The 13,882-nt window shown below is 38.7% G+C and overlaps 1 protein-coding gene across 7 annotated transcripts in view; it reads right to left on the reverse strand.

Moving 5' to 3' along the window:
• Positions 1 to 13,882, reverse strand: part of Pls3 (plastin 3 (T-isoform)) — an 89,530-nt gene that overhangs the window by 26,013 nt on the left and 49,635 nt on the right. For all 7 annotated transcript variants that reach the window (NM_001346519.1, NM_001346520.1, NM_001166453.1 and 4 more), the window contains exon 3: positions 4,419 to 4,582. In NM_001346519.1, the coding sequence (NP_001333448.1) occupies positions 4,419 to 4,582 (164 nt within the window). The remainder of the gene's footprint in view (positions 1 to 4,418; positions 4,583 to 13,882) is intronic.

Raw genomic sequence — 13,882 nt, forward strand, 5'->3', positions numbered from 1 at the left:
CATTTAAAAAGCCCAGTAGCACGGCATGACAGCAGATGCCTTTAATCCCAGCACTTGGGAGGCAGAGGCAGGCAGATCTCCGTGAGTGCGAGGCCAGCCTGGTCTACAGAGAGTTCCAGGAGAGCTTGAGTTCTTACACAGAGGAAATCTCCCTCAAAAAACTAAAATAAATAAATAAATAAATAAATAAATAAACAAGGCTAGTAACTTCAACTTGTGATACTCAAAACAAAAACAAGTATTAATTACAGTCCTGGCTTTGAAGTTTGTTTACTGTATTAGGAGCCTCTTCTGCCCTTCATCTATCCTTGAAAATAGAAACTGATATACTTTGTAGCTTAGCTTACACTGAATACTGCTTTATACTCTACTTCACCTAACACCAAACCTAGCATCGGAGAACATGTTTCTTTTTCTTTTTTCTTTCTTTTTTTTCCAGACAGGGTCCTTCTGTGTAGCCCTTGCTGTCCTAGAACTCACTCTGTAGATCAGGCTAGCTTTGAACTCAGAAAACCACTACCTCTGCCTCCTGAGCGCTGGGATCAAAGGCGTGCGCCACCACTGCCCTTCTTTTCCTTTCCTTATGCTAAAGCAAGGGTTGCAGTCAGCTATTGGATGGATCACAGGACCCCAAATGGAGGAGCTAGAGAATGTATCCAAGGAGCTAAAGGGTTCTGCAACGCTATAGGTGGAACAACAATATGAACTAACCAGTACCCCGGAGCTCTTGACTCTAGCTGCATATGTATCAAAAGATGGCCTAGTCGGCCATCACTGGAAAGAGAGGCCCATTGGACATGCAAACTTTATATGCCCCAGTACAGGGGAACGCCAGGGCCAAAAAGTGGGAGTGGGTGGGTAGGGGAGTGGGTGGGAGGGTATGGGGGACTTTTGGGATAGCATTGGAAATGTAATTGAGGAAAATACCTAATTAAAAAAAAAAGAGTTGCAGTCTCTGGTTCTAGTGTAGTTCGGCCATGAGTCAATTTTCTCTGAGAACTTGGAAAGCATTAAATCAGCAGCAAAGCACATGAGAGTGGACAGCCATTACAATGTCCCCCTTTCTTCTAACAGTGATGGCCACAGGATTATGATAGTTTATGTGGGTCACTTTAACATCTTAGTGATGTCCTTGGAGACCAGAATAGGGCAATGGATTTCTTGGAACTAGAGTCACAGATTGTTTCAGTGCTGGGACTTCTGGAGAAGCAGCCAGTGCTGCTGAGCCATTTCTCAGGTCCCAGTTCAAGGGTCTTGATTAGCAGAGGACCAACAAAGAAAGGCTTCTCACCCTCCAGACAGTGCTGGTCAACTCACTTTCATTTTCATATGCTTGTTTCATGTTGAAGCAAGGCAAAGTGATCACATTTTTTTGTTTGTTTGTTTTGTTTTGTTTTTTCGAGACAGGGTTTCTCTGTGTATTCCCTGGCTGTATTGGAACTCACTCTGTAGACCAGGCTGGCCTCGAACTCAGAAATCCGCCTGCCTCTTGCTTCCCAAGTGCTGGGATCAAAGGCGTGCGCCACCACCACCCAGCCGTGATCACATTTTTAATTGTAGCACGTGAGGCAAAGGCAGGTCCACCTCTGTGAGTCTGAGGCCAGCCTGGTCAACGTAGCCAGTTCCAGGACAACCAGGGCTACAGAGACAGATCCTGTCTCAAACAAGAGAGTGGAAATCCTTCTAAATATTACTTTGATCTTAAATGCCCTCCTTAATTTTCTAAAAAATATATTCTTTTGTCGTTTGTTATATTTATTTATGTATTTGACTGCTGTTTTCCTGTATGTCTGCATGACAGAAGAGGGCATCAGATCATACTGGATAGTTCTGAGTCACCGTATGGGTGCTGGGAATTGAACTTAGGACCTGTGGAAGAATAACTAGTGCTCTTAACCACCATGCCAACTCTCCAGCCCCTCCTTACTTTTTTATTCCAAAAAATCCTTGGTTTTGCCCAAATTATTATGCCTCTACTTTTAAAGTACATACTAAGTCAACATTACCTTGTCACTTAAAAGCCACTAAATGATGTGTAGAAACCGCAGTCTTTAAAAAATACAAAATTGAAAGTTTTATCATGATCATTTTTTTGGTAGACAAGTTTATAATGGTGTCCTCAACATTACCAGTTAGAGTACAGATGCTAATGGCTTAGGCTGCTTCTTCCTAGTAGTTAACAAACTCTCAGCTATAAGTTATATGAAAAGCACCTAACCATAGTTCCCAACTTCTCTGATCTGCTTGAAATTCACAGCGACACATGCAAAGTACGAACAGAGACATGCAAGTGCTGACACCGCAAAACATTTGTAACTTACTATTGAACACAGAATTCAAAGCAAATGCTTTGGACATAACTGGAGACAGAAATGATGGGAGGAAATCAGTTTTTCACAAGGAAAATGGCAAGAACTGTGTAAGTATAATAATGATACACGTCTGTATTTTTCAGTAACGACCACCCATTCCCCACATCTGACAGGTCTATTTGGTTTTAAGAAATCGTGAGAGTGTAGATCCTGGAATTACAGACAGTTGTGAGCTGCTATGTGGGTGGTGGTACTTGAACCTGGGTCCTCTGGAAAAGCAATCTGTGCTCTCAACCACTGCCATCTCTACAGCCCTATGTAGTCTATTTGTTTCCAGACCATATGCTGTGTTCTTTGCGTTAGTTCTGCTCAGAGGGAACATATCTGAATTTCAGTTGTCATAATGAGTCATGGTAACTGATGAGAGCATATGCTATAACAGCAGATGTATTGGTGCCAAGATGAAGTATGGAAAAGGAGAACATGCACGCTGGGATCTTGGTGACAAATAGGAAAAAGTAATTCCTAGTTTGCAGTATACTGAAAACAATGCCTTGCAAGATCAACTCAAATTCAAGCTTAAAATAATCACCGGTTATAGGAGCAGTACAGCATGCTCCTAAAATCCCAGCACTGGGGATGCTGAGGCAGGAAGAAATAACAAACTGGAGGCCAGTCTGAGCTACACAGCCAAAGGTAGTCTTAAAAAACAAGGCAATAAATAAATAAATAAATAAATAAATAAATAGTAACATCCATACAATCTAGAGGTAGGCTAAGTAAGCTCTCTGGAGGCCAAGGCAGGATGATCATGACTTTAAATTCAGACTGTCTCAAAACAAACTAAATAAAGCAAACCCCAACACAAAAACAAAACCCCAACCATGAATGTTTCTTATCTGAGGCAGGGTCTCTCTTTGCAGCAATGACTGTCTCGAACTTGAGAAAGGTCTGTACCACCATGTCTGCCTTAAGGGTGTTCTTTTCAATTATTTTTTTCCCCTGTGAGACAGGGCTTCACTGTATAACTTTTGCTTTCTAGAATTAGCTCTTTAGACCAGGTTGGCCTTGAACTCACAAATATCCGTCTGCCTCTGTCTCCTAAATCCTGTAATTAAAGGCATATGCCACCAGTGCCTTGGTTTATAGGCTGTGTCCAACTCATGTGCAGTGCCTAGGGAAACCAGAAGTGGGCGCATTTCCTGTGCAACTGGAATCACAAACACTTAGTCATAAGCCTCCATTTGAACTGAACCTAGGTAGTCTGGAGGAGCAGCTAGTACTCTTAAATGTCAAACTATCTTGCTAACCCTTAAGGGTGTTCTTAAGTGAGAAGAAGCAACAGCTATTTAAAATGTCATCATGCAATAATTTCTTAACAAATCTAGACTGAAAATCTGTAATTCACTACAATGTTGGCTGTAATTCAGGCAGCTAAAATAGTTCTATCTTGATAAAGAAGCTCATGCCTGTCACACATGCTACAGGAACTGAACTAAGTGTTTATGGAGGAGAAGTGTTATGAAATTAGCCATAAACCTTGAGGAATATTTGATGATACTATACAAGAAAACAAAATTGTAAACACTTCTCCAAACATACCGAAAGATATACTTCTAGCTTTTAATTATCAATATGGTCACCCTGGGGAAAACGAGACATTTAAATATTACAAGTAGTGGGGTGTGGGAGAAAACACCTTTTCATTAGAAACTTTAGCTCAGGAAACTTCTAAGACTCAGTCATATGATATCAGTAAACTTGTGTACCATGATCTTCTATATGGGGAAGAGAAAGAATGCCTCAAAGCTGTTATTTAGCATCTTAATAGATGCTCTCTAATGATGCCCCAAAGGAGATTGTTTCTGGCCACAAGTGAGCATTGTGCTATAGCTTTGGTTTTTTCAATGTACCATTTTTTCATATTTTTAAAAATATTCTAATAGCTGAAGAATTTAAATTTAGAAGTCAGAATGACAAAAATGTTACAAGGTAGTAGAGTATTAATATGATAGTTAACCATCAATACAGTGGTATTTATACTTTGTTTCCCAGCATACAGTGGAACAACAATGAATTTTCATATTCCGATTTGGATATACTTACATAAACAAACTCATTAAAGCTGATCTTCCCATCTTTATTTCTGTCACCATCCACCATGAGTTTCTGAATAATTTCTCTCACTTTATATCCGGGCAGTGGCATATTAGCTTCCTTGAAAAGCTCATGAAGCTCATAGTCGCAAATGAATCCATTGCTGTTGAGATCTTTGTGAAAAGGAAGGAAAAAGATAGCCAAGAAACAAACAGAAAGATAAAACAGAAAAAAGATTAGAAATAAATTTGTAAGAATATCATCATTTTACATGCCTGCCTAATTACAATATTTTTTTATCCTTTGGAATCTAAGGATGTACAGAGGAGGAATGTCTGTTTTAACTGAAAGGGCAATGTTTTGTTCATATCGTGTACCTTGTATTTTTAAAAATGTGTACAAAGCTTTACTTAGAAATAGCATCCCTGATTATAAGAAAGTATAGTTTCTAGTGTGTAAAGCTATTATTAAATCATAGAAACAAGAGGAGTCTTAGAAATAATACTTTAAACACCAACAAACTGTGTCATGGTGTAACAATTTCTACTATCTCTATGCAGCATGTAGGATTTTTATGTGTATTCTTTTCTTTTTCCAAAATAGGTTTTATGGTTTCACACAGATTTTTATGTCAAAGCACATCTGACCTGGGGTAACATAGCTGTGGAGGCCAGTTTTTTGAGTTAATATAAACAAACGTTATTCTAAGACAAACACAATTCAAGAGAATGGAGTACTGAGTAAAGCAGGCATTAAAATGATTCTATAAATTATCTAATAATCTTTAGGCTACTGTAGCTTAGGTATATTACAATGTAAGGGAAGTAATAATCTACAAATAAGCAAATGGACCAAGATGACCAAGATGGAAATGGTTTGATTAGGAATTTGATTAGGGAAGTTCTGCCAAGGCAGGGATAGTTGGGGTGGACACCTTTAGTCCCAGCACTGGGGCTTTATGCATGCTAAGGACGAGCTCTATTGCTGGGCCCCACGCTCTAGAGTCAATGCTCTAAAATACTGCACAAACTAATTCTCAGACATTAACTGCAGGAAGAATGCTCTAATCCTAGATGAGTGTTTTCAAAACAAAACTTAGCAGCGAAGACCAAAAAATACAGAAAAAGCACCCAAAACAGACGAAATGCCAGTTCATCAGGAAGCCAAAACTTGACGGAGATATCTCTCAAATAACATTTAATCTTTCTCCCTTTGTTCTAATCCTGTCCCCACCCAGCAACCACCTGATGTGTAATTTGGTTTTCTAAGTGACCATAGCCATCTGTCAGAGACACAAGGCTGGGCCTAAATAAAAGAAGAAAATAAATGAGAAGTTAAATTAAGTTAAAACCCTTGGGTCTCACTTGAACCAATATCTCTTAAATTTTTGTACATCGTTGACAACCCTGAGGATATTTACATTTTTCACCTTTAGCGACTAGAATGTGTATCATCTAGCCAGGCAATGGTACACACCTTTCTTTAATCCCAATACTCAGGAGGCAGAGGCAGGTAGATCCCAGTGTTTGAGGCCAGCCTGGTCTACAGAGAGAGCCTAAGTAGGCCAGGGTTACACAGAGAAACCAAGTCCTAAGAAAAGAGAGGTGTGGGGAAGGGAGAAATTGTGTATCACTGTATGATCTTTCTTTCCTAAATTCTACTTGGCTACCTTCTTGTATGTTCTCAGTAGATGCTAATCCTATTTACATTGTGGCATTTTGGTGCTTGTATTAAGCAAATCACAATGGGTCGGTCGTCCTTAGGACTGGACTGGAAGGGAACAATTTCAATGTCTTTAAGAAGGCAGAGAGAGCCAGAAAATGGCCGCCGCTAAGAATTAATTTTACAAAACCTCCCAGCTGGTAAAATCCTTACAAGGCACAGAAGAGTGTGTAATTATATTCCAAGCATTTTATGTGATTGTCTTTCCAATCTCCAGTTTAAAAAAGCAGAAATCAAACCTAGCAGTACATCTCTGAAGCAATGACAGCAATCTAACGTTCCAGAGAAATGAGGGAGCACGCTGGTTTCACCAGAATCCATCCTACCAGTAACGTTATTCACCGAGAGCTAAGGTCATGGTTGATGGTGAACTTTTCCCATTCTGAATTTGATATGAACATAACATTTTAATAATATGAGCATCTAAGAAACAGACCCAGATCAAAAGCGGTTTTAACTGGAAACTAAAATTGCAATCAGCAGGCACGATGGTACCTCTTTATTTTCTCATTAAAGCTGCCAACATTCTGGAACCCATTTCTGGCTCACTCACTGCTTCTCACTACACACTATATATATATATATATATATATATATATATATATATATATATATATATATATATATATGTGAGAAGGAAGAGGCTTTGTATTTGGAAGACTTGCCTCTTATACCACCACATTCTCTAATGACTGATTAAAAATATAAATCATTTGCATATAGCTTATGTTATCCACAACAGTCACAATGCTTCTACGAGCATTGTAGTTCTGAAAATATGATTATTATAGGGACACTAACATGCCACAGGGGGAAAAAAAAGGAAGGCTACCTAGCTGCCAAACCAAGTGCTTGCACAAAGTAATGAGCTAACATTTAACAAATGTAAAAAGTTTATTTAAAAAACAAACACTGAAAAACATTATACTTGGGCAAAAAATCACTAGGAGGCACTCAAGATTGTACTAGGCAGAACCATCTTTTCCTCTGGCTGCTGAATTCATCAGAAACACACTAACTATTGGTTACAAGGAATTCACTCTCCATCTGTCTCTCCGTGTCTCAGATGACACATGTAGAGTCACATCTGCATTTTGTTTTAAAGGAAATCTCATTCTTCTCTTTTTACCAAGCATTAGTTTAAATGCCAGTTACCTCCTTCAACACCCTCCCCCAAGTTACCTCAAAGCAAACAAACTCATGTTCCTGCCATGTTCCTGCAGAAGTCTGAATCACACCAAGAATGCACATCCTTAAAAGGAAATGTTTTCCCTCCCCTTGCATCCTGTTATTTAAGCTATTTTAAGTCCTTGTCTGGAGAAGGTTGAGCCAGAATTCAAGTGGTTTTGATTTTGGCTGCTGTTTTACAGTGCCCTTGCCTAGGTGGTATGCAGTATAACCCATCCCTTCAAAAGCATCTTTTAAGGTGCTACTTTGTGTTATAAATCTGACAGTAAGAAAAATGAGGATTTCCTTTGACCCTCAGGGAGTGTGTGTGTGTGTGTGTGTGTGTGTGTGTGTGTGTGTGTGTGTTGCTTTAACTCTTCTTGAATCTGTCTAAATATAGTGTTTTTCTAAAAAAGAGGTTGCAACTGTGGGCCATCATATTTAATGCACATATGGCTCCTACATTAACCCATTGTGGACAGTGTCCACAATTAAAAGAAGAAAATCAATCCAGTTCAGTCATACAATCTTTTGAAAAGGCTGGAATTTTAAAAATTTCAGTTTAGCTTACCTAATGTATTCTTAAAATGTTTTAAATTAAAAAACATTGATAGAGAATGTATGTGTCTAATAATGGATTTACAGAAACACACATGATGTTGAAAGTCTATAAAAGTTGAAAGTCTACAATACAAAATCATTGATTTATAGACTTGACCAGGGGCTGGAGAGATGGTTCAGTATTTATGAGTACTTGTTGCTCTTGCAGAGAACTCAGTCTTACTTCTCAGCACCCATCTGATAGCTTGTCAACATTCAGAACTTTTGTTCCAAGGAATCTGACATCCCTTTCTTACCTCTGCAGGTACCAGACACATATGTGGCGCACACACACACACACAGACACACACACACACACAGACACACACATACACACACACACAGACACACACATACACAGACACACACACACACAGACACACACACACACACACAGAAAACACACAAAATTAATAAATCCCAAAACAATTTTTGGAACACAACTGACCAAAAGGTTTTTTTGACAGGAGCATATATACATATATTTTCTTTATTACACCCTAAGGTCCAAGTAGTAAAACCAAGCTTTCATTAGGTATTGAAGTTTGAAAACTTAGCTGGATACTGCTTGTGGGCACCTTTAACCCCAGCACTCAGGAAGCAGAGATAGGTCAATCTCTGAGTTCTGGGCCAGCCTGGTATACAGAGCAAGTTCTAGGATGGTCATGGCTACCCAGAGAGCCCTGTCTTGGAAAAATGCCAAGGAAAGGATGCTACTATATATATCTTCAGATGTGGATCTAACCCTGTAGCTCAGCTTCTACTTTCTAAGATAGGAACATAATGAACATAAGTGGATATTTAATGAGTCTAGTCTAGGGTAGACTAGAGCTTGCTTATTCATCTTTTATATTGGACTTTCAGGAGTGGATCCCCAAAGGTGGAGTTCACCTAGATGTGAACACTTGAGCAATCTAGAGGGCCAGGAATGGGTATTCAGAAATGTTTCTAATCTTTTCCTGTATGTTTCTAGCAGTTTGCTGATAGCTGCCTACCTGCTGCTACTCTCTTCTCTCTAAACATATTGACATACACATATTTGTGGTCATGTTCTCACATGTGTGCGGTCCAGCTCGAATCCTCACACAGGTCCTCAGAGAACTTTCCATCAGCACATGGTCTCCAGGCTATCCCCAAACATCCACTTCTAATATTGCATTGATAATGGACCACACAGCACAGTGAAAGAACACTAGCTAATTTATCTTTTAGTTGAGATGCAGTATTTCTTTACTTATTTAGTATTAGGAGACAGAATAGAAGGTAGTACATGCTGGTCTTGTACTTGTTATGTAGCTAAGACTAGCCTTGAATCCCTCTTCTTGTCTCTACTTCTAAATTTTTGACTTGCTGGCATATATCACCATGCCCAGTTTTATTCATTTATCTGCTTGTTCATTCATTTCTGTTAGTTTGGGCCTATAAATACATCCCCCCCCCACATTTGTAAGTGTGTGTGTGAATGCCCAGTTCCATCTATAAACTAACCAATAGCTCTACAACTTACCGACAGAACTGCCTCCTAGTTTTTGCAGTTTTCTATTTGAAGGTATAATTAAACAAATGTGTGCTGTGTAGTTTTATTTAACATTGAAAGTAATCTGGACTCAACTGCCATTTTTTTGTGTGACATCATGATGTGGTTTCTATATACTAGAGAACATCAAGTAATTGGAAACAGTTCCATTTTCTGGACTGAGAGAAATGTGGTACTCTAAAATCACCACAACCAAAATGTTTTTGGCTTCATTTGGTGGGAACCTCAAAGGAATGCACCCATACTATTCCTGGCCACTTAAGCAACCCCAGTATTCTTGTGTTTCAAATATCCTGACTTTCATCTTTACAAAAGTTTACTAGATAGAGCATGCTCTGGGGAAGAAAAAAAATCATATTTTATTACTATTTTTATAGATATATCTTTGTTGTAATTATGTGTGTGTGTTGTGGAATATGTATACACGTGATTGCAGCTGTCCACAGAGTTCAGAAGAGGAAAAGAGGGTGTCTGATCTGGACTTGGAGTTGTAGATGGTTGTGAACCCCCTATGTTGGTTCTGAGAATTGAACCCAGACCTATTACAAGAGTAGCTATAAACCCTGAGTCACCTTTCCAGCACTCCAAAGTCCTATTTTTAAGAAAGTGGTCTTGCAACAGACCAAAGTCAAACTGAGAGTATTTTAAGCCATCCAAAATTCAATTTTTGAGGGAAGTAACAATATAAAATTGAAGTCTTAGAATGTAAAAGACATCTTGTATCTGGTAAACATTCACTTTGTAAATTAATATATAAAATGAAAACAAAATCACATATACACATTGTGTGTGTGTAGTGTGGTTTTTGAGGCAGGGTTCTCTGTATGCACCCCTGTCTGTCTTGAGACTTCTTAGACCAGGCTAGCCTCCAACAAACAGAGATTCACCTGCTTCTGCCTTCCCAGTACTAGGCTTAAAGCCATGTACTGTCACTGCCCAAAGGAGGAAAACTACATCTATCTATCTATCTATCTATCTATCTATCTATCTATCTATCTATCTATCTATCTATCTATCAAGATTATTTATTTTGAAACAGGGTTTTGAACTCTCAGAGATGTGGCCAAGTAGTGGGATTAGAGGTGTGTGCCATCACTTCTGGCTTGAAAAATATAGAGTCAGGGTCTCCCTATCTAGCCTTGGCTAACCTCGTACTCTTGAGATATTCCTGTAGCCACTCTAGCACAAGGATTATAAACTGCAAGGATGCCTGGCAGGCCTCAACATACCAAGCTTTATTCTCTTTTATAAAACCATGCAGGATGTCAGCATTTACATTAAAACAGGAAAAGTTTGTGTTGGGGAAAAAGGGTAGCACTATGGTTTCCACTAACCCAGAGGGAAATCCTGAGACAATTGTTGGTATAATTAAAATAATTGCATATGATTAGAGCAGGTGCAAGAAGCTAGTGAAAGAACTTTAAATCCTAATACTCAATTTATTGCTGGTAAAGAGTTTCGAAGCACTATTAATTGATTGAACAAAACCTGTGATTAGTCATGATTACAGAGATTTTTCTCTGCCCACTGTGATTTTGTTGAGTTTCTAAGCAGATAATCAAGGCTATTATTGTTAATAGATAAGGAAAACGATTTCCATATTTTGTCACAAATGAAGTGAGACAAAGTAATTGTCTCTGCTCTCCCTTTCCACACAGAGTAGGAAACAATGGCAAGGAAAATAAGTTCTAGAGCTTTGTTTCATAAATAAGGGATCCTTAAATTAAAAAATTAGTTCCACAACACCTTTGAGAGCTGCCTCTTGAGGATTCTGTATCCAACGCCATGTAAAAACTACAGAGGTTTGTAGGAAAAGCCAGAGTCAGGAGAGCTTTTCAATGAGTTTCTGAAAGATAGACTCTGCACAAGCATTTTCCACACAGTACCCCACCCCCACAGACAAATACACACTCACCCTCACAGACACCCCATGCTGCTTTTATGTGCTTTGGTGTAATGCCCAAAAAAACTTTAGTAATAAATTCTTCCCAGCAAGGACCTTTTGAGTGTACAATTGATACTGGTAAAATCCCAGTATATCAAAAGACTGTGTTTCTTTGGTATGTAAGTAATTAAGTATTTATTGAGAACCTAACATGTAGACAACACTGCACTAGGTATTTACAGTGGAAATTTAAAAAAGAGTATTAATCAAAACAGGCAGAAATACTGGCCTCCTAATTTTTGAGGGACAGCTTGTATATATTAGTTTGGGGTTGTAGAGCAAAACCTGTTGTGGGTATAGGTTTCAGTAATTCATACATCCCCACCTCCTGCCTATGCCATTCAAAGACTCACACAGTGATAGGCTTTTGTTTTTGCTGCTGTTCTGAATTTCTTTCAGTAAAAATTCTAATCCAATGGTTCTTAACATGTGCGTCTTGACCACTGAGGGTGTCAAACAACCCTTTTACAGGGGGGTGCATATCAGATATCATGCATATCATCTACTTATATTATAACACATAAAAGTAGCAAAATTATATTAATGAATTATCAATGAAATAATTTTATGGTTGGGGTGTCACTAGGACATGAGGAACTGTTTCAAAGGATCACAGCATTAGGAAGGTTAAGGACCACAATTCTAATTGATCCCTCCTTAGTAAGTATATTTTAATCTTGTTCTTACCGTGGCAATAATTGGTCAATTCTCTATTATATCTTATCAAAACAGTTATGCTGCTAACTCATAAAAAGTACTCCAAAGGGAGTCCCCTTGGTCTTACAAACTTCACATGCCCCAGTACAGGGGAACGCCAGGGCCAAGAAGTGGGAATGGGTAGGTAGGGAAGCAGGGTGGGGAGAGGGTATAGGGGACTTTTGGGATAGCATCTGAAACGTAAAGGAAAAAAAAATCTAATAAAAAAAATGAAAAAAATAAAGAAAACAAAACCCAACACTATAAATAGAAAAAAAAAGTACTCCAAGTCCCATCAAGTAAATCACATCTCATTTAATGTTAATTTAAAGAAACAGTGAACACAAATATTTCTACAAGGCAATATATGAGGTCAAGGCCTTCCTTCAGGAGGCTAGGCATAGTAATTCATGGTCCCTATTCTAACACATAAAGAAACAAACTGTTCCTAACACTAAAAGATGAATGTAAACAAAAGATAAGGAAGAAAGAAAGCCGGGCAGTGGTGTCACACGCCTTTAATCCCAGCACTTGGGAGGCAGAGGCAGGCAGATTTCTGAGTTCGAGGCCAGCCTGGTCTACAGAGTGAGTTTCAGGACAGCCAGAACTACAGAGAGAAACCCTGTCTCGAAAATGCCAAAAAAGGGGGGGGGGGAGAAAATATGTTTCTGAAGCAATTATGGTAAGAACAGTTCTAATGGGATATTGATGAAAGAGAAAATATGAATAAAAAATAACACCACCTCTTATGACCAAGGACTCATTTTCTATTTTTCATCAGTTGAATATCTACCTATGTAACTCCATTCTCCCAGTGAGTCATATGTGCAGCAAGTTAATATATTGCCTTGTAAAATATACACAGATAAAGTGATGATTCAGAACAGTTTAACCTTTTCTGTCTAGCCTTATGACAGGATATGAATAGCCACTCTAGCTAGGGAGGTTATTATTCTCTTCACGGTATGCTGTTTCTATTAATATAAATACCATTACAGAAATTAGGATCATATGTAGGGATGTAGCTCAGTTGATGGAGAGTTTGCATAGTATGCATAAAAGCCTGGTGGTTTGAAAAAGTTTGCCCCCCGCCCCCAGATTCATGTGTTTGAATACCTGGCCCATAGGGAGTGGCACTATTAGGGGGTATATAGCCTTGTTGGATTAGGTGCGGCCTTGTAGGCAGGCTTCATGGTCTTATATGTTTAAGCTATGCTCAGTATATACACAGTCTCCTTCTGGTGCCTGTAGATCAAGATGTAGAACTCTCAACTATACCTTCAGCACAATGTCTGTCTTCATGCCATCCATCCTGCCATGACAATAATGGACTAAACCTCTGAACTATAAGCCACTGCCAATTCAATGTTTGTTTGGTTTTTTAATAAGGTCATGGTGTCTCTTCACAGCAATAAAATCCTAAATCAGGTGGTAATGTCTTCAATCTCAGCACTACAGAGTGGGAGGATGGGAATAAGAGTTTGAAGTCATCGTGGACTATTTGGAGTGAATCTGGAGGCCATTCTGCTCTAAAAGAGACTGTTTCAAAAATGAATGAATGAATGAATGAATGAGTGAATGTAAAGGGAACAGAAATAGCTATCATTTTAAATGTTATACTAATAGGACTTTTAGAGTTTCAGAGTAATTCTGATTTAAATAACAAACCATTATATTCTAACTTTACTCCCTTTGATTTCAGTTCACCTCAAGCGAGGGGGTTTCAACCTTTCTAATGCAGAAAAATGCTTTTAATGGCGTTCCTCGTGTTGGGTGGCCCCCAACTACAAAATTATTTTTGTTGCT

The sequence above is a fragment of the Mus musculus genome, chromosome X (assembly GCF_000001635.26).
Source record: "Mus musculus strain C57BL/6J chromosome X, GRCm38.p6 C57BL/6J".
Taxonomy (NCBI): domain Eukaryota; kingdom Metazoa; phylum Chordata; class Mammalia; order Rodentia; family Muridae; genus Mus; species Mus musculus.